This window comes from Ostrinia nubilalis, chromosome 6 (genome assembly GCF_963855985.1).
Source record: "Ostrinia nubilalis chromosome 6, ilOstNubi1.1, whole genome shotgun sequence".
Taxonomy (NCBI): domain Eukaryota; kingdom Metazoa; phylum Arthropoda; class Insecta; order Lepidoptera; family Crambidae; genus Ostrinia; species Ostrinia nubilalis.
The window spans coordinates 9,018,267-9,045,019 of NC_087093.1; the positions used below are offsets into that span (position 1 = coordinate 9,018,267).

General features: G+C 35.8%; 4 protein-coding genes across 4 annotated transcripts; 3 read left to right on the forward strand and 1 right to left on the reverse strand.

The window, feature by feature from the left end:
- The first annotated feature begins 8,419 nt into the window (after nucleotides 1-8,419).
- On the forward strand, nucleotides 8,420-9,145 carry LOC135072811 (histidine-rich glycoprotein-like). The gene has a single exon (XM_063966848.1). The coding sequence runs from the start codon at nucleotides 8,420-8,422 to the stop codon at nucleotides 9,143-9,145; it is 726 nt and encodes a 241-aa protein (XP_063822918.1).
- A 3,573-nt stretch (nucleotides 9,146-12,718) lies between these two features.
- On the forward strand, nucleotides 12,719-13,456 carry LOC135072812 (histidine-rich glycoprotein-like). The gene has a single exon (XM_063966850.1). It carries the CDS (start codon nucleotides 12,719-12,721, stop codon nucleotides 13,454-13,456), a length of 738 nt encoding a protein of 245 aa, XP_063822920.1.
- A 2,980-nt stretch (nucleotides 13,457-16,436) lies between these two features.
- Nucleotides 16,437-17,162, forward strand: LOC135072813 (histidine-rich glycoprotein-like). The gene has a single exon (XM_063966851.1). It carries the CDS (start codon nucleotides 16,437-16,439, stop codon nucleotides 17,160-17,162), a length of 726 nt encoding a protein of 241 aa, XP_063822921.1.
- Nucleotides 17,163-21,879: 4,717 nt separating this feature from the next.
- Nucleotides 21,880-22,656, reverse strand: LOC135072814 (histidine-rich glycoprotein-like). Its single transcript, XM_063966852.1, has one exon. It carries the CDS (start codon nucleotides 22,654-22,656, stop codon nucleotides 21,880-21,882), a length of 777 nt encoding a protein of 258 aa, XP_063822922.1.
- Between the last annotated feature and the right edge of the window lie 4,097 nt (nucleotides 22,657-26,753).

The following is a 26,753-nucleotide window of genomic DNA, read 5'->3' on the forward strand; positions in this document are numbered from 1 at the left end:
GCAAGCTTTTATAAAAGAGCATGCTTAATGTTTAGGTAATTACTCGTCTTTTTTATTCAAATACCAGTCTAGTGATCTTGTCTAGTCTAAACATTTTCAATTGATAAACTTGACGTCATTAGAGCCCTCTCCGAATTGCCTACCTTACATGAGGGCTACCTGTCACTGACTTAACTGATGTATGCAAGATTAAACCTTATACTTAATTGAGTAAACCGCTCTTTCCCCAGCTGAAACTGTGAAACATTATTGAAACTGTCTACAAACGAAACAACAAATGATGATGTCGCAAGGTCCTTCAGCGGAGCCCGGACGATAACTCCGTTATCAACAATTGGACACAGCATTAATTAACTGCACCGTTGCAAGCGCAGGCATACATTGCATCGGCGACTAGACGTGGTATATTTGCTCAACTAAGAGCAGCTGCTCTGGACCAGTATCTATAAAACAGTCTTAATATTATTTGCCGCCGTCAATCTAAACTACTCCAAAAGAACAAAAGTTTAGGACGCCAAGTCTGCATTTTGATTTCAAAGTTTGTTGTCTCTATAGTTACTAATATTCTAAACGCCAAAGTTTGTACAGACGGATTTATGGATGGATATTTGTAACTCTTTCACATAAAGGCTACAGGACAGATTTTAATGAAACTTTACGGTGTATTTTTTATGCATACATACATAACATTATGCTAGCAGACTTCCTCTAGAAGTTAGTACCAAATATAAAATATGAAACCTGCTTTTTCGGTTTCAATGATGAGTTTATCATGAACTCTGCTTTCTTTCGTCAGCCTTAGGTTCTTCACGAGCTCAGCAAATTCCACCCCATCTACAATTTGTGTAACTAGTCGCTCAGCTAACCAGTTTAAGTGGACAAATCGATACCACCTAGGTTCGGTTCATGCTGAAGAGCTCATCATTTGGCAGCAAAACGTACTCAGGTTCCTTTGGTATATTCTTAATGCAGAATTTTGTATACCTACAATACCTATCGTAGAGTAGGGATTAAGCATTTGTAAACATTTCTAAAAATTTTGCTCATAAGACCAATATAGAAGAAATTAATAAAGCTAAGATATACATAATATTAGGGTTAGGCCATCTGAAACTAAATATGATTGCACGTAGGCAAAAGTTAGTAATTATTTTGAATGAGAATGCTACCACGAAATGTTTCTAATAAAACGTATAGTCCAATGTGTAATTATAATGGTAATACCACTCATTATAAATGTCAGTCGACGTTACAAACTCATTAAATTGGGTTAATAGTTAATTACAAAACGCCAAATTCAATTTCACACTGACAGTATATTAGATTGGTCATCACTCTAAAATAATATTGAAATATAAATTACGCTCAACGTTTTGGTAAACGAAAACTCAAATTCTACTACAATCTAATTTTAAATTTCGAATAGAAAAGCTTTTGCTGATATCACAAAAAAGTTTTCGCTCGTCAAATCTGGGATCGGGTTAAGAATAGATGAGCCAAAAGGTGCCCGGGCTTTGCCTTTATTATTTCAAAGAGGAATCAGGATAACGTTGATAAACATCCCTTTAACTTTGTGGGAGAGAAGAGATTTTGCAATGTGCGAGCTATTTCAGTATCACTTTATACATTTAATAAAGAAAAATATAAAACTTATTTTACGATACCACAATCTTATATCTATAAAAGCGAAAGGTCACTGATTGACTGACTTACTTATCACGAAATCTTAGAAACACAAGTGCTAGAAGTCTCAAATTTTCCTTTTAGAACGTAGCTGCGTAGGTGCTCCTCACTAAGACGGGATTTTGCAAAATTAAACGCCTAAGGGGGTAAAACGGGATCCATCCAGCGTACGAAGTCGCGGCGCGGCCTCTAGTTTGAAATAAAAATTAATTAGTTAAGTAGGTTGTAGGTACATTTCAATTCCAGCTTGTTGAATTTTAATAAATCATAATCATTTCAGCAACAGGACGTCCACTGCTAAACATAAGCCTCCCCCAATGACTTCCACATCGCAATTTTAATAAATACCACCAGAGATTATTGCATTAAACGATTAAGAAATTACTGCGGCTAAACAGAATAAATTCTCCGTCAAATTGGTACGCCAATTATTGTTACATGAAAAAATTGAAAATTATTCGTCCCAGTCGCTCGTCCGGTACCAATTCTGGGAAGGAAATTTATTTATCGTCAAGGTAAAACGAAGGTGTACTTTAAAGCACACTTAAAGCCTGTCGATTGCATGTAGGTATGTATGTATGTTCATCTGTTCCCTCGTAACTTCTAAACTACTTATCAGAATTCGACAAATGACATACGTATCATTAGAAGCGTAGGCGTAGGCGTAGTCACACGTTACATTTACCTACCGTAGCACTTTGACAACGTGTGACTGCGGTTTTCCAAAGGACATTGTCAGAAACCGCCTTAGATTCCTGGGCACAGCAGTAAAGTATCAAAATTAATCTCTTACTTTTTGAATACTTAAATATTAATTAGATTGTATCGGACACTTGAGGATTAAAAAATGAAATAATAAAAGTATTTTATATGTATTCCATAATACTATGACGACATCCGGACATTTTAGGGCGTGGCCTGCCTCCATATCCTATGAAGTTCCATAATTTGTGTCGATAAAATCTATGTAAAATCGGCACAAGGCAATGCCGTACTTCATTGTTAGGAATCCATGTAATAGTGATGTTGACTGCGGTCATCATAGACAATAAGATACCGATCTTGTAAATAAAATAAATCGTCCAAATTGCTACAGTATGACTAGATTTTAATTAAAAGTTAAAAATATATTGCACGATACTACAAGAAGCTATCTAATGTGTCCAACTGGTCGAAGGTCATGAATAAAATAAAAAGAATTATGATCATAACACTGATATAGACAATGACAACAATATGGGATCATCTTTAATATGTATATCTGTTACAGTTTCAAAATTCGATGAAAAATCCAATGCCGCTTAAAGTGAGAGAAATGTCTAAAGTTCTAATAGAATTGAAAGTTTTATTCGCTCAAAATGCTTATAACAATAATTGGTAATACATTTCAAATATTAAGTACCTTTATAATGTATCGATAGAACCAAAATGATATCCTCTCAGCTTGGAAAGGGAAAACCCAGGATTGGGGGAGCGCTCCAGGCAATTTTTAGAACATTTCATAGGTGGTAGTAAATAATATTTATTTTATTATTAAAATTGAATATTTTGATATTGATAAAATTGAATATATCTTTCGATTCAAATGCCGAATATTTTTCAATCGATAATAATTATCGAGAATTGTTAATAATATTCAATTAAAAGTTGTTCAATCCCTAGTCATGCATAGACTAAGACGGTAACCATGGAGATAGTTAGTTTGGTAAGTCACGTGTTAAATGTCAAGAGTGGAAAGTAAACATAGGATTCATGTTATTTATTTACGTGCAAAATGTAAGTAAGTAAATCATAAAAGTGGAACGCCGAACTATTTCCAAAACCCGTCCAATAATATAATACAATACTAGTAAGTAAGAGGTTATGATAACAATATTGCTATCAATAAGTTTATAGAATTGGTCCGCCAGGAATAATTGTTCTTACATAAAGATTTGTGTCATTTAGAACCTAGAAAGTATTATTTCGGCACTGTTGATCTAACGGCGAACAATGTATGGAGAACGAACATTGTCCTTTACTATGCAACTACATTAGCAACTTGGTTCAGTTCAGTATTTTGAAAATCTTGTTTTATACTTTTTCAGCGTCGTTTTTGTCGTAGTTGGGTTTTAGTTTTTTTATTAGTTCGTAAAGGCTTCATTCGTAGAATTAAGATGTTTAAAAATAGAAGTAATAGGTAGGTACATAATATCATGTAATAGGTACCTATAACTGGAAAATTGTATGTGCGAATTTAAATATGGACTTCGCATATGATATGCAATATGCAATAAATTCACAGTTTATAAATGATGCATTATAACAAGTCTAAAAAAGTACAGTTTCATCAAGAAACTATTTTATTAATATATGTTACGGTCAAAGTGATAAATGTGAAAATTATGAATAATCGCCGGTTATTATGAATAATTACCGCATGATTTGGTGAATGTGATTAATATGGGGTCATTTATGTGTGTATAAAACTAAATAGGCGGCTTAGGGGTGGCCCAAGGGCCACCCCCGCCGCACCTTAACCTATTTTTCACTTTAAATCAAAACATTATGTTATAGGTATTATGGAAAAGTAATATTATGCAAGAAACATTCCAAACTCATTATGCCAAATTATAATAATATATGATATCAAAACGTTCTAAAGTTTGGCTGTACACGAGCACGTACACAAGATGTTGTTCTCTTTTATGAAATTTGTTAGTACTAAGGTTGAATTATTAAATAATCACTGTTAAATGTGATTAATTTATCACTTTTACCGCGACTGTCGGTAATTATTCATAATAACCGGTTATTATTAATAATTTTCAATTTATCACATTAACCGTAACATATATATTCTTTCATATAAAACAACGACAACGTGCTATATTTGTATTGTGTAGGGCTACTTGCCTGTTGCCCACCGCACCCGGCTAGGGTTCGCGAGAGGGATTAATATAGAGGATTTGGCTACTGGAGATTCGGATTACCAGAGACTATTCCCTCTGTAATTAGTTTTAGCGCTACTACGTGATTTCGACAAATAAAACGAACGAAGCCCCCAATGAGGTAATGCCGTTTTCACGGCCAGTTAGACAAACTTTAGCCTACCATTAACTAAATATTCGATGCTTGTAGATAGTTGGTTGTGTATTTAATAGTCTCTCGATCTAGTTTGACGCCGACTCCCTCAGTCACCCATGACAGAGAAGGACAAATAGACTATAAATCGAAATCGTTATCTGTAAGCATAATGGACCCGCTGATAATATACCATTAAAATAAATGTTTTTGATATCTATGATTTGTGACAGGACTAGGTAGGTACTTTCAGTAGTTTCTTTTATTTTCAGGCTAGATAAGTTATAGTAATTTTGCAAGAAAAAAATACTTTGTAGTAGATTTTGTGACTAGGCTTCTGTTGATTTAAACAGTTGTAGGCTTTGTTAATATTCTAAAGCCTTCACATAAACACTTGCAAATAAATAAATTATCTTATCTTATCTTATATCTTGAATACCGTGTGATTATGATAAGGTTCAAATTGATTGAATGTGTCAAAATAAATTAGGTACTCCTCTCTTTTAGCAGTCTTCCAGAGCGGCGTATGAATCCAATTAAAATTATGTCAATCAAAAAGTATGTAACATATTTTATGAACAATTTCTTTTATCCCGTAGTAACTTCCAATTTATTTGCAAGTGTTCAACGTGACGAGTTTGCGAGCCCCATTCTTTGAAACTACTTTCGCAACTTTTCATTTTCAATTTCCATTTTGCAAACTTGACAAAATATTTGCCGAGCAGTATTGATCATAAAACTGATTTATGATCAATGCAAGTAGCATTGGTTCGCAAATATTTTATTAATTTGGAAAACGACTAGAATATTTTAGAAAGAAATCTGTGCACTTTTCAATTTGTTGGGTAAGTAAGTAAATAAGAAATGAAAACGCGTCAAAGGCAAATAATATTTGGAAAAATAATTCACACCATAATTTTGTAGTTTGCTCTCAGGTGTTTTCATTTCCCGGCTTCTTGCGGGGGTGAATGCGTTGTATGGACTAGGGTAGAGATGGCGAAAGTATCAACGTGTTACTTTTCTAAAAAAAATGTTTGCCATCCCTGGATTACCCTAAGTCGTAAATCAGTCTATTAATAGTGAAATCCTTACTAACACTTTCGCTGAAGCGCCATTATTATGTCTAGATATTAATTACAGGTTGCGGCCTCGACAGTCGCCAGGCTGGAGCCGATTTATTTATTAACATGCACGGTCAATATCTGTGCTTCATTATGAATATACATTGCGGGTACTTAATAGAGTATGCGATGAGTGGTGGTGTGGATCAATCACTCCTGCTGTGAAATTCATAAGATAAGCTCTAAAAATAAAGGTCTGGTTATGGCCCGTAATTCGAACATGGCATCCCACTTCTAAAGCTGAATAATTGTCAATAGTGTTGCTGTAGATCAGTGGTTTTCAACCTTTTTCATGACGCGACCCCCCTAGTATGAAAAAAAATTTTGCGACCCCCCGACCGCTCGCTTTTTTTCATGCTTTTTATAAAGTTGTTGTAGGGACCGAATTCTTCAATCTGTCTGCTCGTTTGCCTCCTATCTTTTTTTTTATGTATATACCTATATACATAAAAAAAAAACAATCTATACAACATTTATGCATTTGCATAATTAGATTTCGGATAAATCTAGCTTTAAAACTTCTCTGATTTTTTACTGAGGTAGTTTTTACGAGCTCTCGCGACCCCCCTAAAGAGGCTTCGCGACCCCCCAGGGGGTCGCGACCCACAGGTTGAAAAACACTGCTGTAGATGAAACAAGTAAAATAAAAACATGCACACTTGAAACTAAATTTGTTAACTAATTTTAATATATCTAAGTATATCACAGAAAAAATGGCATACAAATAATATGAAATCACTAGCTTTCCGCCCGCGGCTTCGCGCGCGTGGACTACATTATCTACATATTTTACGGAACCCTATGTTTTTCCAAAATAAAATTTAGCCTGTGTTACTCGTGGATAATGTAGCTTTTGAATGGTGAAAGAATTTTTAAAAACGGTCCAGTAGTTTTTGAGCCTATTCATTACAACCAAACAAACAAACAAAGTTTTCCTCTTTATAATATTAGTGTAGATAAGAAAAATAGTCTATACCTAATTTTCTTTGATAATAATTTGATTATAATATTATTATTATTGTGATCCTCACAATATGAATTTAATTTTCTTGTTTACGGTCATCAAACAAACATGTTTCTTCGTCCGAAGACAATACACTAGTAATGCTCTGGCGACGTGCGCGCTGGACCGGACACAGTGACGCAAGAAACCGATCACAAGAAATTTATTCAAACAAATGATACTGAAAAAATCGGGCCGACGCCTGCGCAACAGAACCTTGACATGACTTGCCCTTGACTTCGGTGAAAACTCCGGTAACCTTTACGCCTCACGTTATGGGATTTGGTGAATCTCTTAGGTTTAATTTTCTAAGCCGATAATTTCACATTCGTTTACAAGATAAATGTGCCTAAGCAATTAATTCTCTGAAATATTATCCTATATTCCCTTTAAATAGGTATTAGACTAACTAATTACACCTTTCCAGCAATTTAGGCATCTAAGTCAGTATTTAGACACTTTAATATGCATTGCACAGGACTTCAGCGCAGCAGCTTGTAATAATGTGCGCATTTGCAACAAAAATACCTGAAGTCTGATGTGCTGCTTATTAATCAAAATTAATATTAATAAGAAATTCAACAAAGCCATAATGGAATTGTAATTCTTACTCGTAGAACTAATTACTTCAATCAAAAATTCTACTCATGACGTAGGTATGTCACGATACGAATGTACCCGAAAATTGGAATTCATGTTTGTGATCCCGATGTCTAGCAATATAATGTAAGATGTTTTAATTTTTAAATGACGCATTAAGATCTTAAGTTCTATTACTATTTTATTTTAACCGCCTCTGTAGTCTAGTAACCTGCTACAGGCCCAGAGATCCCGGGTTTGATTCCCAGAGGAAGTAGATTTTTCCTCTTTTAAGTCCGCCTGGCTTGCTACCACCATCTGTCTGTAGCCATAACTTCAGGCCAAGAACTTCTTCTTTGTGGATGAAAAAAAACTATATTGTATCTACATTATCTTAAGTGTGTGAGTATTCTGGATACCAATCTCATCTTGTTATGTGAAATGTTAACAAAACAAAGTGTGACACTTGATTGAAAACACATTCTAGGTACATACTTACTATGAAAATACCCAAACACCTGAGTGAAAATTTAGGTTTAACCTGCAAGAACACTTAATCTTAGGTTGGGGTAATATTTGGTTGTAATAAATTGAGTAAAAAACGATTATAATATTTACAACAAACTTAAACAACAAGTACGAGAACTCTACTGTTCCATACACTTTACGAGTACACATTTTAATTAAAATATGTATATTTATTAATGTTACTATTCTTACATCAATACGTATCTCTTTATTTAATAGTTATAATAAGAAACAAACACGAAGTTAGAAATTCAATAGACTTGTCAAAAACTAATTCAGGTCAACGGCGCACCTGTGACGGTCAGTTATATTACCCTGACATTAAAACGACTACATTATTATTGGCAATAACTATATAAGCTGAGAGAAAACAGTAACAGGTATCATTTGGCAATCATTGCCCAACGGAACAAAGGAAATTGAAAATTAAGTGCGAAGGAAAATGCGAGCACTTGTGGTGTTTTGCTTAGCTGCGGTGGTGGTGGCGGTGTACGCCAGGGATGTGCGATACAAGAGGGAGGCTGACCTAGAGGCTGCGGCCTCCAACCACTGGGAGAAGGGCGGCGGCCAGGAGCACCACGGGCATCATCACCACGAGCACGGAGGCCACGGCGAAAAAGGATACAAGGGATTCCACGAGCACGATCACGGCAAAAAGGGACACTCCCACCATGAAGGACACAAGGGCCACTACGGCGAACACGGCGGACACAAGAAGCATCATCACCACGACGACGGCTACTACGACGAGCATAACCACGGTGAGAAGGGCGAGAAAGGACACGGCTTCGAGGAGAAGGGACATTACCACAAGGGTCACTCCACCAAGGGCCATCACGGTGTCCATAAAATAGACGAGTTCAAGAAGGACAAGCACTTCCACGACAAGCACGGAGAGTCTGGATTCGAAGAGGGATACGGTGGTCACCATCACGAGGGCGGATACAAGAAGGGTGGTGAGTTCCACAAGGGCCACAAGGATGGCGGATTCCACGAGCACGAGCACGGTGAGAAGGGCTTCCATGAGAAGGGAGGCCACCACCACGACCACAAGGGGCACCACGACGAGGGCGGCCACGACGAGCACTGGGGCCACCACGAGGGCCACGGCAGCAAGGGCGGCCACGAGGACCACAAAGACTGGGGCTTTAAGAAGGGTCATAAATAAGTTTAAAATGTAATTTAATGGATGAGCTGTTTTGTTATTGTTGAATATTTTGTGATACTCGAATAAATTTGTCGTAACTTCTGAAAAACACTATTTATTAATTCGTCTCACTCTGTCATCCCACAAAGTTTTCACTATTTTTACAAAACAACAACATTACAGACACAATACATTTGACACAACAACATTATAGTGCAGCATTATGTCACCAAATATGTATTACTCGTATAACTCGCTATCATAATTGAGCCATCGAAGAATTGTATTTTTATTTAAATTCTTCAATGTGTTTCTTTGTATACTTACTGCTTATCATACGTAACGGTTAAGACACCTGTTATTGTATGCGAGATACTTGCTATGTCTGCGAATAAAAATATATTCGACGTAAGCCTAGTCGGTAGGTATGACTTTGTATTTTAAAAGCTTGGCTCGAATACCTAAATACGTGAAAAGATAAAGTCTAGTGACTGCATGGGAGAACTTCATCATCATCATCATCATTTCAGCCATAGAACGTCCACTGCTAAACATAGGCCTCCCCTAATGCTTTCCACGTTGATCGATTGGTAGCGGCCTGCATCCAGCGCTTCCCTGCTACCTTTACGATGTCGTCGGTCCACCTTGTAGGTGGACGTCCCACGCTGCGTTTTCCGGTACGCGGGAGAACTTGCATGAAAAAAATAACGTTTTCACATAGTACAAGAATAACACGTCATATCTGTTTGTTACGATAATCCCAATTTATCTAAAGGGCTAGAGCAAAAAAATCTAGAGCTCTGAAATAATTTAAAAAAAACCAAGCTTTAATCCGGCTAGAATTAGTATGTAAAACAGACAGTTGTTACAAACTTTTATTTTATTCATTTTTATCTCACTCATAATATTCCTTACAAAATTATTATATGAAATTCTTAATTCTTTGCCTGTAGGTACTCGTAATACGAAGGGCTTAAAGAGTTCGAAGTCTATTTCCCCGAATCTTAGATGGTGGTAATAATAATAATGCGGTTGATCAAATAGACAATTCAATTTCGCCGTGATTCCGGGGAAGACCCCAGCAGCTTAGTCGGGAAAGCCCCTGCGCGCTTAGCAGGAGGCTCGGGTCAAGTCCTGGCTCGAGCACGGCTTAGTCAATTTATTTTGTATTCCTCTATAGACGAAACTTTGAAGTTTAAAATAATTACGAAGTGAAAATGATGAAAAATTTGTGTGAAGACAAGAACATTTTTAATAAGTTGGCCCAGTGGGTAAAAATGGCATTGCGATTGTTTACGTTCCGGTTTAACCTCCAGACAAGTCGTGGAAGGACGTGGTGGAAAATTAACTACACATGGCATATTCAATCATGCTGCCACACGGATGTCGTGTATGCAGACAGAGGCGGGACCGCTGACACGATGATGCCACTCCGTGCCGTCAATGTGCCAGTCGTGGCGGTCTGAACCGATCTATTAACCCTTCTGTTGATATGGTTATCAAAGATAATTACATGTTGTTTTGAACATTTGTTTGATAATTAGGTAGGTATTTGATATTTCTGTGTTATTTAAATGTTGTGCCTGGGTGTAATCGAAGCACAGACTTAATATTGTAATAGGTATGTTGTTGTGCCAAATGTATTGTTATTACTTATTTGTTCTCTGTAGCTGTGCCTTAAATAAAAATAAAACAAAATATTTTTTCGGAGTAGGTAAGTTATCTTTATCAACCTAATTCTAAATCCTCAATATACAATTTCGTGCTCACTACCACTCACTACCATCGCGCTTATCCCAGCTTACTCAAACTCTGACAATCAAAATATGACATTACGCCACAAAGTTAGTCTCATGCGTAAAATATACATTATTACTGTAAAATTTCACAAAAATTCGTTCGGTACAAACTTTTACCTTTTTAATATTAGTAGGATAATATGTACTTAGAAGACTTGTGTTTGTTCAGCTTTTTCAGCTTTAACTATAATTTTTCGTGCTTTCGCCCACAGTGCTTAAAACTAACCACTGGTAGGTATCATGACCATAGAATAGAATAACAAACTTGTACAGATTGCGCGAAAAGTTCGGGTGTAGTTTGGAAGGATACTGTACACAGTCATAGACGTTATTGTGTGATCCGCATTACAGCGAGGTGCTCACAACTTCCAACTATCGTAGTTACAACAAAAGTTGCTGTTTTCCCGAGCCGTGCTCTCGTTTCCGATACGATATTTTTTGTTTTAACTATCAGAAGAGTTTCATATCGTTTATATTTTAACGATACACATTATAAGTGTAGATACCTACAAGTGCAAAAGTTTGTGAGAATGAATGTTTGTCACTCACGCTAATTTTTTTAACACTTTAATGTGGATCAAATCGCAAGCATAGAGCTAATTCCTATACAGCGCGACTATTATTTTTCAATGCGCGAAATATTATACAAATGAAATACCAAAATATATTCATAATACAAAAATACCTTACACGGTATACCGCCATCTTATACAAAATACCTTCAAGTAAACCGAAACCAACAAGTTACGGCCTCCAAAATCAACAAAGTCAATACCACAAAGTTACACAGCCTATTTACAATATCGCTATTCGATACATAGCTTAGATACATTAAATATTTACTGTTCTGGATCATCCTACATAAAATAAAATAGAGAAACAGGGGTCTCAACGCGACTTTTGTTTATAATATTATTATATGTTACATAATTCTTTTTTTCTCAAACTTTTTACACACGCAATTTTTTTATTTCATTTGGAACACAAAACAGCTATAACTAGCAGGTTATACAATTAGTATAATTGGTGGTAAAACTTGTTGCAGCTCCATTAACAAGTAGACACAACATGCAAATCAAGTTAACAAAATTTTTAAAAAATAACTTCCTTAATAATGAAATTAATAAGCAATGGAAAATTTAAATTAATAATTATAATAATTTCCTTAAGAAATTAAGATTACTAGTTTAAGTACAAGTAAATAGTTCTGAGTCGAATAATAAATGCAACAAAAATATATTTAGATTCCATTTTCACGGCGCTAGTTCGTGAAAGAGGAATCAATTAAGTAACAATTTATTGACAGCATTTTTGAATTTCATAAGGGTAAAGCTGTAGATGTCAGGCATCTCCTCTAATATCGGATGTGAGCTTGTTAAAGTCTCGGCAGATTCTATGCATGGCGCTGTGAGAGGACGCGTTACTTGTACATACATAATGGCACTCTGAATGTATTAAATCTAAAAATAAATAATATGTATCAACCAGTTAGTTAAGATGAATTACGTATTTATTTATGTACTAGCACTTATGTTATTCATGCACATGAAAACCAAGAATCTGCCAATCTTATTGTACCTATCCCTTACCGCCCTATAGTGAAGCTTTATTTTGTTAAAAGTTAAAAGTAACTGTTTATTTACCTTATTTTATATGAACTGAAAATCTCTTCCGCCGGACAATACTTGTAAGAAGAGCCTTGACACTATCCAACGCTACATTACATAATCGCTGCGAGCTCGTTAGTATAAAATCATTGTCACCGATGAATCAAGCATTCAGAAACACAGCAATCATGAGAGTTAGTGCTCTAGTGGTGTTAGGGCTCGTCGCTCTGGCGGCAGTCGCCTCCGGCCGGGAGATCCGGGAGAAACGGGACGCTGATCTCGAGTCTGCCGCCTCGCACCACGGTGGCCACTGGGACAAGGGTGGCGGCCACGAACACCACGGCCACCATCACCATGACCACGGTGGCCACGACCACAAAGGACACAAGGGCCACCACGAGCACCACCACGGACACAAAGGTCACCACCACCACGAAGGGCACAAAGGACACCACGGCGAGCACGGTGGCCACAAGAAACACCACCACCACGATGACGGATACCACCACCATCACCACCACGGTGAAAAGGGCGAACACGGACACGGCCACGAGGAGCACGGCCACTGGCACAAGGGACACGACACCAAGGGCCACCATGAAGTAGACAAGCACGACGAGTTCAAAAAGGACAAGCACTTCCACGACCACCATGGCGAGAAAGGATTCCATGAGCACCATGGAGGTCATCACCACGAAGGAGACTACAAGAAGGGCGGTCACTTCCACAAAGGACACAAACACGGTGGTCACCACGAGCACCACCACGGCAAGGGCGGCCACCACGAACACGGAGGACACCACCACGACCACAAGGGACACCATGGTGAGGGCGGCCATCACGAGCATCATCACCACCACCATGATCACGGCCATAAGGGCGGTCACGAGGACCACAAGCACTGGGGCCACAAGAAGGGACACTAAATATGAGTGCTGTTATTTGTTGATGTTAATTAGTTTCTATCGACCTGTTTTTATTATGTTTTTATATCAAAGACGTATTAAGAAGATTTTCTAAGAAATGAGAATGCTGATTTTATTGAAACACCTGGGGATATTTTCTAGGGGTGATTTGACTTAATATCATTCATATTTTCCTTATTCCTTGTATTGACCTATCAAATCCTTGTCTTTGTTATAATATTTTCTACGGAAATGTTAAAGCTTCAGAGAAAATTATATACGTGGATAATGGTTGGAAAACGCTCAATCATTCATGACCCTAAAACCGGCAAGTCTGGTGCCTGACCTCTTATTAAATTTATAAATCTAACCTGATTTTGAAACGATGAAACGTTTCAAAATTACACAAATATTTAAAACTTCCAAAAAATTAAAACGCAATATATTACAAATACCTACATAGAACTCGTAGTATGATTCTTCATTACAACAGACATTATTAATACAAGTGGTACAAGTATTTATCTGATTATTAATAAAACTCATACATTTTTTTTAAATGAAAGGTAGTAGTGCTGGTACGTATTATGTGATATCGTTTTTGGTTTTTTTTTTTGCAATCGCTTCAAAAAACGTTGAACTTTCATTATTTAATTAAAACAAAATAGACCGAAATATTAACGCGTACAAAACAATCGTTTATAAAATGTAACAACTGAGATTAAAAATAAGTCTATTGAAAAGTTGACATTGTAGAATGAAAGCGACGCCGCGGGTCGCCTGGCAGCTGCAGCAGAACGGAAGTAGGCTGTGACGCAACCTGCAATAGACACTGACAGCCATAGCTATAGAAAAGGATAGATACAAATTTTCTGTCGCATCTTATCCTTCAGCCCGTTAAACAAGTAGTGCTCTTCATGAAAACTTTAGAAATGTACGTCCATAATCTAAACATTCATTTAGAAGCTCTTTGATTAAGCTTGTTTGTCGTTAAATATTTAGGGTTTCTAAGTGTCCGTATTTCACTAGAATTAATCTGATATGATTAAAGTTAATTAACCCTTTTAACAACAATTATACATTACCTATTTTATCAGACTCTTTGCTAATATTTATTATTTTTCTCTCTCAGGTAGAGTCGCAACGTATACAAAATCTGGATAAAAAGTTAGGGCTGTTACGCCTATTCTATAAATTCTTAAAGCTTATAAGAACACCTTAATTGTTTAAACTGGAAAAATTACGTCAATAAGGTACCTAATAGTAAAATAGTAGTTAACCCTAAAATTATGAAAGTACCTATTTGTAATATCCATGGCGAGAGCGAAAAATAGTTAAATTGAATTTTATGATCTGAGCTTCTAATATTTTCAATATTCACTTAATCAAATAAATATTATATAAGTACTATAAAGTACTAGGTACTCGTATGTGATATTTTGATGTATAAAACATAATATTGTAAAGTTTCATCATCTAATAATAAGTATATTTCTGTTCTGGTTTCAAGGAATCTAAAAGATTTATTAGTCCTTATAAAATTTTCCGTGCACATTCATTTCGTAGTTCTTATTCTAGTTTATTTACATTTTTCGCAATAAACAATATTATGTATTCAGAAAAAGGAGGCTTTTAAGATATCTATTATCAAGAATTTATTTCAAACTCAAGCAGTAAGTAGAAGTTGTAAATATTTGTTTATTAATATTGTTTACAGGCAAAGTTAAAAGGTTTACTAACTACATTGCTACGCTAAAGGCGTCGTTAATAAAAGCGAAATATAATGTCACCCATGCCCGACGCCCGTATTGTCAGGCGTAAATCACAAAAGGGAGATGGAAAGCTTTCAATTCAATGAAAGCGTAAGCTGTGTTCGACTTTCTGTCGATTCAGCGCGGATGCAATTCGACAACACACCATAACCTACATATTTTTTTGAAAATAAATCATATAACAAATCATATTACATACTAGTATTACATAAATTATGTCCTGTGTTTGACCTGCTAAAGCACAGGGTGACTCTCATTATACAATCACGAACCAAATATAAAATTATAATTTTATTTTGTGACAAACTATAAGTACGAGTAGGTAACATATCTTTCTGTTTTGATAAGACTGTGTCAAAAGAGATCAGACATCAATAAGATTATTAACACAAAGAATTACGTATTCAATTAAAGTACGAGTAGGTATAATAAAATAAGTATGATAGACCAAGAACTCAATACAATTATTATAGTATTGCCTTACTTTTAGCTCTAGCGCTAAGATTTTGTATTCATTACCCGCAAGCCTAGTTCGCAATGCAGATATGAACAGCATGTAGGTACAACAAAAACCGATAACTGAACTTTATCAGTTTTTGCGCCAATTACATTGTTATTATCCAAATTATTATGCCCCGGGGAAATGTAATCAACGGCCAAACAGATTTTACTCTGCCGTGCTTAAACGGAGCTGAGCGCCTCTCCACCGAGCTCAATACAATGCATAATGCAAATTGTGCTAAGCTAGTACCAATTAAAGTTAATTAATGCTGTTCCTAAACTGTAATTCTTGACAGAAATATGGCCAATTACTTTTAATATGACTTTTTATAATACGAGTAATATTAATTTTCAATTACGAATAATTGATACACATAAAATAGACCAAGAAAACCCACACAAAAAAAAACACCCACGAGGAATACTTATTCGTTTTAAACCAAAAGAAAGTATCTTATGTAGATTCACCTACAGGAATGGATCTTCAATGTAATCACATACTCGTATTATGACTAGGTATTCCAAGCCTATAAAATCGTTGAAACATTAATCTATTAAGGGATTTTCTGGGCAGCTGCTTGCACTTCTGACCTTGACAGTAGAGTAAGTACACCGTCCGCTGCAATGATTAGCCAATATAGGCACTCGGACAAGCAGTGTCCGTTTCTATAAAAAGTGGTCGCCGTAGCAACCATCATAGTATAGCACAAACCGGCGACACAACAACAATGAGGACGGCTCTAGCCCTGAGCTGCGTGGTGCTTCTGGCGGCGCTGTGTGTGGCGCGAGACCTGCGCCAGAAGCGGGACGCCGACCTCGAGCCCGCCGCCTCGCACCACCACGAGAAGGGCGGCGGCAAGGAGCACCACGCGCACCACCATCACGAACACGGTGGCAAGGGACACAAGGGCTACAAGGGACATCACCACCACGAACACGGCAAGAAGGGACACCACCACCACGAAGGACATAAAGGTCATCACGACGAACACGGTGGGCACAAAAAGCACCACCACCACGATGAAGGCCACCACCACGAGCACCACCACGGCGAAAAGGGTGAAAAGGGCCACGGATTCGAAGAAAAGGGGCATTACCACAAAGGGCACTCCACCAAGGGACACCATGGCGTTCATAAGTTAGACGAGTTCAAGAAAGACAAACACTTCCACCACAAGCACGGAGAGTCCGGATACCATGAAGGCCACGGTGGTCATCACCACGAACACGGCCATAAGAAGGGCGGCCACTTCCACAAGGGTCACAAGCACGGTGGACACCACGAGCATCACAAGGGACACAAGGGCCACCACGAGAAGGGAGGCCATCACCACGACCACAAGGGCCACCACGACGAGGGCAGCCACCACGAGCACCACCACCACCACCATGACCACGGCAAGAAGGGCGGCCACGAAGACCACAAGCACTGGGGATTCAAGAAGGGACATTAATATGTTAGAACTGATTGATTATTGTTATGTTTTTACTTGTTATGTGCCTAGCTATAAATAATAATTGTACAATACAATTATGAAAGTTATAGTATTTTTTACAAAGTCTAAAAATAAGAGATCCTACTGAATTTATTTGGTTTTATTTTCATAACATTTTAAACAACATTTGCTGCATCTATAGTAAACGGGGAAGTTCGTGAGAAAGGATAGAATGATAGATGAGTGTTAATTTGTTACTCCTTCATTTATTTATTTATTTAATTAGGACAACCAACAAGACAGACACAAATTCAAGCAAAGGGGTTTACATACATAATTTTGTCTTAGGACTAGGTGCTATCTTAATTACAGGCTGCCACGGCATGCAAAAGTGGACTTTGACAGAATATAAAACTTAAACGTACAGCTGATGTTGACACAATATTCAATTTAATTTAATTTATTTCTATTCAGAACAATTTTAAACCTCGAATTTAACTGGCAGATCTTGGCTAAACGGACACATTTGATATGACTTTAATCAGATTAAACTTATGACTAGTTATCCTACTTAGGTACACTACATATTTATCAAAATCAATTTTATTTCTTTATTATTTTGGAGTATAGACTGCGAAAACTTATTTATAATGAAAAATACATACAGGCATTCATATGAAAACCTGAAAAGCCTGTACGAAAACATGCTGGCTCACAACGAAATCACAGCTTACCCCATAAATACAACAGCCTGGTCATTTCATAACTGTATTCACGTAGCCTATCCAAAGTCCTTGCAGTTTGGTCATGTCCGCAGCCGTCCGTAAAATGAATGAATTATGAGTTTGTGGCACCAAAGTACCAACTACCAATCCGCAATTTCTTTTTACCACATTTTTATTGCTCACCACACAAAATCAACATTAATAGCATATGAAAATTAAATTAATTAAAACAGAAAAAAAGAAGCGGTATCACTCCATTCTTTCAAATTTCAACTAAAAAAGTGGTTGATCGAGCAGGCGTTCTATAAAATTGACGAACTGTTTGGAATTTAATTATTATTGACACTGTTACCCACTATTTATTTTGACATTTAATTGACATTAATTCTATTTGTATTATTAATTTATTTGGACATGATGTGTATTTCTTTCTTATTAATATTGCAATTGTTTATTATTAATAAGAAAATATATTGAAAATTTGACATGTAATGAACATTATGAATAAATTTCTTATTCTTATTCTTATTCTTATTCAGACTGATTCTTTCATTTACTTAAGATTCTTAAAACTGTAAAATGATTGCATTGCATCCTGCATTTGTTAATAATGAACACAAAATCGTTTGGCTTGTATTACTGTGATGCAATGGAATGAGTAAAATATGCAAAAAAACATTTATCGAGTAGGCACACCACATCATATCATTAAGATATCGGGATAATATCGCCTTACTGTTCGTAACTTTATATTTTTCATTTTATAATAGTAAGCAAGGTCCAAGGTACAGCATAATAAAAAATTAAACGGCAAGTTTAATGCTTCCGACTTGAAAATCCGTGGAAATTTTAACAGAAACTTTATGGATTTGCGCATTAATTTAATTTTTGTAGTGCGCTGTAATGCCGTCTATGAAAATACAACTTTATTGCATCTTAATTACATTATTTTACAACAGTAATGAAGTGCAATGTAAGTTATAGTTACTCTGATATAAACAATAGGTGAAAAAAAGCGTGAATGTTCGTCTTTCAGTCTCGGAAAAAACCTATGTATTGAGATGTATTGAGTATCATGAAGGCTACTTACTTCGAACTATACCTATCACTTGTGTCACCTTCCCTAGATAAATAGGCAAAATTAATTTATTTTGAGCGACACAATTTTGTTTAAAATAAAATAAACCGATCCCATACATAAAGATTGAGTTAGTTTAGAGTTAATTTTCCGTTTTCATATTTTCCTACATAAAATTAACGAATAAATTAAGTAAATTCCTTAAGTAAGTAATACATTGTATGCCACCAGCACCTCTTGGTACTTATTTTAACAATCAAATAAGAAGTTTTCAATGTTCTTAACACAGCTCATTGAGACTCCCCTTTCGGTTGGTAGAGTTCTGCATGATCCATTGTGTGCTTGCGTCGTAAACTCGAGTTAGTTGTTTTTGTAACACCACCTGTCTCATCTTGTCAAGTTACCACTTACACTTTATTGTTTGTTTGGGCTAATAATTTTAAGTTTTTAACAGTTGCTTTTACATTCATGGATATTAAAACGTTCTCGAAATTACTTGGGCGTAATCAAAATGATTTATTTATACCTACGAATTTACATTTACATTGGTATCTTAAAAAGAAAATCTGAAACTGTGACTCTACTAAGCTGTTTTTGACCCAATCTGCTTTACTTTCATAAAAATTTTCGCCGACATTATTGAATTTTATTGAGCTTAATGCTCAAAACATTACCATTAATCGCAGCAGCAAAACATTGCTTGCACAAAATATGTAGGCAAATAACGACTGCCAAGTAATTTCAGACGAAAACGCAAAATGCCGTACTTAACTAAAGATTTAAACCAGGCGTTTAAATTCGCGAATGATGATTGTTTCTTTTTGGGTATATTACAGCCAATTAATATAAACAATAATAAATAATAAAAATATTGTCAAGGTTTTGAAAACATACTAGGAGTTTATTTTCAAAACCTTTGAAAACATGCATAGCAAACACAATTTTCAAAACTTAAAAAATTTTGTCTATACAAATAATGATAGACTAAAACTATATAAATTAATCATATAATTTTTATTTTCCATAGCAATTTTTAATTCAAAAATGCCTTATTAAAGTTAAATGTACCTTAGTAAGCACCTAACTATCATAGGTTCTTTTAGAAATAATGTATAACTATAAAAAGCTAAAAAAAATACATGGCACTTAAGAACGGAGAGTACTTCCTCCGATAAATTTTAGTAGGCCTTAAAGTAGGTAAGTAAGCCCGTTTTCACCATCAATCCATATGAAAACAAAATTCCTGATGTGTTACCATAGGGATCACCTAAAAATTAGGGATTGATGCAGGTGAAAACGGGCATAAGTCTTTAAACCAAAACTTATCGACATCTCGTAACAATTCCTAACACCAAGATTAAAAAGATTTAAAGCACGAAATACACGAGAAAATAGATTGTAGCAAAGTTTCCTACAAGAAAATGTTCCGAGGATTCGCATATCCTTGTTCAGTTTGACTCCCAAAGGCACATATTTCATAGTATGTAAATATCACGTCAATGGAATAGGCGCTGTTCCGCCCCATAGTCGTCAGGATTAGGTCTCGACAGCGCGCGTCCATAAATCTAGTGTGTGGCGAGCCTAAGCCCCCGGACTCGCGCGCTAATTACAGTAAAAGCAGTATCAACGGATCACTTTAATTCAAGATTAGATAAATTAATTAAGTATTCCAACTCCTTTGGTTACAGACTCGGTAATTAAGCCAATGTAAAGTTAATATTTATTGACTCTATGAGTGAATAATTGCCACCGCTATCTCAATCAACGCTACGAATGAACTATTTTAGGTAACGTAGACATGACTAATTCATAACTCATTAATTCCTTAGTCTTCTAATATAACTAGCGACCCACCCCTGCTTGGCACAAGTACAATGTATTAACTATACTTAAAAACCTTCCTATTGAATCATTCTATCTACTTACCTATTTAAAAAACCGCATCAAAGTCCGTTGCGTAGTTTTAAAGATCGATCTTTTTTAGCTATGTAGTGATAGTGATTATAATGATGGTATTTTCCTGAAAATTATTCGACATAAATCTACTACAATATCCTACTTCATGAAAATTAACAACAGAGAATCTCTACCCAATAATGATTTCTTGTCTTGTTAATTAATATGAGTACTTTATATAAATGTTTTTAACCTCTCAGACAGGAATTTCAAAACAGCTTGTATTTCCAAATTCCTGTCTGAGAGGCACTCTAAAATATTTTGTCTGCTATCGATCAGGCGGCTTAAATTGTGCTATTCTTAGCTTTAACTTTTAATATTTCATTAACTCATCTTTCTGTAACTATTTGTAGAGGACAATCTAACTTAATTCTGGTTTTAATAAAATTGTCTTTACCCATTTCACAACAAAGTAAGTTTCGTTAAATCGTACTTTAATTTAGTAGTTAAGGCTAGATCAAAGAAAGATGGTACAAGGGGACTGTGTGAGCGTAGAAATGAGATTTCATTTAACTAAATACTTGTTTTATTTTGTGTATTGTACAATTTAGCCGCTCGCTCCAAACTACAAAGCCAGTGGTCGCATGCCCTCCTAACCTTGATACTTACGAATAGTTTATTCACTTTGATTCTTATTGTTTACCAAAACAGTAATGATAAAGAAACACACAAGTTTTAATGTAATATAATTGTATAAAACATTGAAAAAATAAGCACATAAATAACAAATAATAACTTAGTTTACTTATACCAAAAATAATTTAACCTTTTTATTATTTACACATATTTTAGGTAGGTAAATAAAATATTAAATCACAGTTTGTAAGTTACGATTTGCAAGAAATGGCCAGCTGCAATAGCCACCAGCAATTGGTTGAGTAACGACCATGATTTATGAAACATTGACAAAATCGTAACATCGAGACCATTCTGCCTATCTCTCTCGAATGCAATTAAATCAGCGATATTCAAGCTTCTAGTGGCCTTTCTTGTACCCATACTTCTTGTGATGCTCGTGACCACCCTTCTTGGCGTGGTCGTGGTGATGATGATGATGCTCATCGTGACCGGCAGCCTCCTTGTGGCCCTTGTGCTCGTGATGATGGCCTCCTTTCTCGTGGTGGCCCTTCTCGCCGTGCTCGTGTTCGTGGTGGCCCCCGTGGTGATGACCCTTCTTGAAGTGTCCTCCCTTCTTGTGGCCGTGTTCCTCATGGTACCCTCCGTGCTTCTCCTCGTGACCGGAGTCTCCTTCCTCGTCGAAGAAGTGTTTGTCTTTCTTGAACTCATCCAGCTTATGAATTTCATGATGTCCCTTAGTCGAGTGACCTTTGTTGTAGTGTCCCTTTTCTTCGAATTTGTGTCCTTTCTCACCTTTCTCGCCCTTGTGGTGCTCGTCGTAATGACCATCGTGATGGTGATGCTCCTTCTTGTGACCACCGTGGTCATCGTATTCGCCTTTGTGGTGTTCTTTGTCGTGGTGTCCCTTCTTGCCTTCCTCGTGATGATGATGGCCCTTATAACCCTTATGTCCGTGTTCTCCGTGGTCATGGTGATGATGCGCATGATGCTCTTTACCTCCACCCTTCTTGTACTCATGGTTATGGTGCTGTTCCTTTTTGTGATCACTGGGGGACGGTTCCTGGTCTGATGCTACCGGTTTCTCTTCGAGACGTTCATATTTAGCTGGTGGTAAACGGCGCGTGTAAGCTACCGTAACGAGGGTTAACAACGCGACCGCCAAGGCTAACCTCATGCTATAACTGGCCCGCGGCTTGTCGTGATGCGATGTTCACTACTTAGAGAATTAGCGGCACCAACGATGGAGCAGCAGTTTTATATAAAAAGTTGTGTAAGCTGTGGTAATTGACGCGTCGCGGGAGTCTGACGAGTTGCGGCAAGATCTGCTGCTGCTTATCGTACATTGACAAAAAATCCTTTGGACATCTTTTAATTTTGTTTAATTATGCCGTTGATTACATTATGATTTATTATTTTCTTATTTTTTTTTTTTTTATTCTTTTTTTTTTCACAGTTTCACACACACGGTTTGACTTTAAATGCTTTGTTAAATTTTGTAAATTTTAAAAGCTCGTTAGAATACTGTTGTACACACGACCGCTCGTCTAAAATCCTGAACTATTTGGCTAACATTCCGCCTGCATCACGCTTTGTCAAATGCAGCTTCTAAATATAACAGCCGTAGGCATAATTTGAAACTATTTCAGAGAGCTACCCAGGTAATGCTAATTTTACTTTGAGCTAGGCTGATAGCTATATCACTGCAAATTTTAATTCTTCAGTTGAGCGTGAATTACAACTGTCTACAGTATTTTTGCGCACGGGTTATGCATAGCTTATTCTTATTGCTTTATAACCTAGAAACAAGAATAACAACAAAAAATTGTTCTGAATTTGCTTTTTTGTGTAAAAAATAGAAAAATTCATATCAATGAATGTATGAAACATGAACATAGAGATGATTTAATTTGTTGCCAAATTTTTTTTTTCTTTCTTTCATTCATTCTTTCTAATTATTAAAACATAACAAACATCCATTTAAGACTCATTCTCACAAGAGAAAAATTAAAATAGAGTCCAAATATTTATTAAAAATGAAAAGTTCTAATTTCCTGTCATGTTCCATAGAAGATTTTTTTCACAAAAATCTAACCCTATCATGCTTTCAGTATATTGGCCTTGGTAACGTCGTTTCTCAAATCCCACTATATTTTGATGAAAGCGTGCCCCTTGTTCTTGATAATAAGCCCCCATAATTATTTATAAATATATCCCAATGAGAATGTGACGTGCATCTTTAGAGACATTCTACTATGAAGATGGAAAATTCAAATCGCTATAACTTTTTAAAAAGCAAATATTTTCGATTTGTAATCGCAATTTTTTATATACATTTGCTTATATAATCAGAATATAATAAGTAAAATCCATGCGCAAAAAAAAATTTTTTTTTTGTTGACCGGTGTTATTAACAAAAAAACTTTTTTTTAACTATAATTTCTACTCTGCTGCCGAGCTTTGGAATGAGATTATTTAATTATTAAAATTCGTTAAACACACAGGGGTAACAGTTGCAAGTTTAAATAGCATTTTTCTATTAATACTCGAAAAAAATATTATCGTTACAAAAGGTAAAAGGTTTTCTTAAAAAAATATTATCATTTTATTAACTGACTCATGAATACACAGACACAAAAGTAAACAAAAACAGTGAATTTGGAGCACTACTATTTATGTTAGTCTGACGTCATTACTAATATTTTATCTAGGCATAAAAAACCAACCAGACTAACCTACTTACTAGTCTATTTTATAAATAAGCTCAGCTACTGTTAATTGTTTTGTTTGCCTAAAAATAATACACACTAACACTCTTGCATAGATGTGACGTTATGCTATTAACAGAAAAAATGGAAAAGAAAATGTTTACAATATGCGGAAAACTCTTGAATTTTCTAAGGAAAATTCCACGCGTTTCCAACTAAGAAGCTGGCTCTAAGTTCTATATTTGCCATATTTGCCAACCTGTACCACTCTTATTACATAGCCATGTAAAAGAAAATCAGTACCTACATTTTATTATTGCGATATTTTTACAGAAACCTTGTGTTAACCTAGATTCAACTGAAAGTCTTTTATTACTATAATTAAGTACCTAATTGATTGTTGTACCGAAAAATTAGATCTAAATCGAACAAAAACAGAACAAGGACAATATAAAAGGTTTTCTCCGAACTTAATAAATATTTAAGTCCGTGCCCAATAACTGTTAAACTAATTCGTGTTTGCCTACGAAACCTTAAAAGACTTCTAAAAACATGTTAAAAAATCTGATTTCCATAATGATTTAGATTTTAGATTTACTTTGGTAAGTAAAATTGATTCAAAAGGCGATAGAGGAAAATTTTACCTTTCTTTTCCTAGCTAAGCTAAAGAGTTTGTTTGGTTATACGCACTAATCTCAGGAACTGGGCCAATTTAAAAATATTTTATGTTGGATAGCCCATTTATCGATGAAGGTTACCATCACGCTACGACAATTGAAGTATAGTAGAGAATCAAGAATAATGTTGCGAAAGCTCCAAACGATTTTCACGCGTACCTACCTACCTACAAAATAATAGTATTATAGCCTGACCAGGAACATAAAAACCCTCGCCATGTTGCGGAAAACTAATGGTACTAATTTCTTTTAATGGCAACAGTAACTGAAAACTTCATTGACATGTCACCTTGCATGTCAGTCTATTGCTGTCAAAGTGTAAACAAACTTTATTTTAAATGTGCGCAATTGATTTTGTGAATTAAATTGCTAAAATCTTTTTATAGTCGTGAAAGAAAAGTGGTTCACAATGTGTTAAAGTATTTGTCGAAGAGAAATACTAAGGGTTCGGACAATATTTTCATTGAATAATGTTTCCGACAAAGGTTGTCAAATTGACTGTCATGTTTATCGTATAGTACAGTCCACTATGAAAATTAGCTGTGGTTTGTTTCAACTACCTATTTTAAAATTTTCTGTCACTTTCTAAGTGTTGAATTTTATGGAATTGGGAAAGAAGTACCGAGTTTGAAGCGTTCATGACCAAACATTGCAGTTGAATATTCAAGTTCTGAATTTGATTATTGATGAAAAATAAAATAAATCCTACTAGCTCGATTGATGGTTTCATTTAATTTATTTAAACCAGGTTACCTATAATAATATTTTTTGGTTACTTTATGAAAATATCAAATTAGCCCGTAATCCTGAATCCTGATACATAAAGTTAGCCTATTAATTTAACACAGGTACGACTGTACTCAGTGTTGCACTATCAAATGCGATTGACGCGCCTCTATGCCAGGGTTTTTATGTTCCTGGTCAGGCTATAATATAAATATATCTATAATGTTTTTCTAACAAAGTAATTAATAAGGTTTTAATGTCAATAAATATTAAAGCCTCATAAGTGCTATAAAGCCTTGTCACATTCTGTGGAGAGCGAATTTCAGTTCAAACAACAGAGACAGTGCATAATGTTCAATTCAATGGTGGAGGCTGGCTAGAGAGACGCGCACAACCGCAACAAGTGTGTTCGAACGCCAAGGATATGCGTATGAAAAGCCTTTGTGAATTTGATAGCAGCTACTGCTTACCGACGAGTAACAATTCCGTTTTGACTGACATGTCACTCAAATGATGTATTCGTACTCGCACTAATCCTTAACTACTTAGGTACTCGTAACATATCTTTAATGAAGAGCAGAAACTACCGTAATAGCCTTTTGTTTTAAAATATGAAATATTAAAAATATGAACTACAATGTTTATTCAATAATGAAATCACTACGTAGAGGATCTCTTTCCGTGTTCAGATTAGGGATCAAGATTTATGTTAGAATTATTACACTGTTCCACAAGCACATAATTTATAACTCTGAAGAATTTTCAAACAGCAATCTCAATCCAATAATACAGCAGTTAATAATAATGTTTAATAAAACGGATTTGCACGCCTGTCATGGCCTTTATTCAATGGTGGAACTGATTACATTATAAGACGGGACATTTAGATGTTTGATTAATCGAATTACAAATTTTAATTACTTTTATAGAGACACTACATGAAGATCACAGAGCCCAGATATGGGGCATTATACTCGTAGGTACTTAGATGCGAGTATAAGGGACTCCAGGAGTTTTCAGCTATCTTTACCAGACAACCACATAATTAGGAGTTTTGCACGTCAGGACAGTCATCAAGAAAAGAAGAAAGATACTTTACATCGGCCGAGTTGCACAACTAAACTTTAACCGTAACTAAACGTTATCCGGTGTTTTATGTATGG

Excerpts from the sequence above, each read along its gene's own strand:
- LOC135072811 (XM_063966848.1), top strand. The coding sequence starts at position 8,420 with ATGCGAGCACTTGTGGTGTTTTGCTTAGCTGCGGTGGTGGTGGCGGTG.
- LOC135072812 (XM_063966850.1), top strand. The coding sequence starts at position 12,719 with ATGAGAGTTAGTGCTCTAGTGGTGTTAGGGCTCGTCGCTCTGGCGGCA.
- LOC135072813 (XM_063966851.1), top strand. The coding sequence starts at position 16,437 with ATGAGGACGGCTCTAGCCCTGAGCTGCGTGGTGCTTCTGGCGGCGCTG.
- LOC135072814 (XM_063966852.1), bottom strand. The coding sequence starts at position 22,656 with ATGAGGTTAGCCTTGGCGGTCGCGTTGTTAACCCTCGTTACGGTAGCT.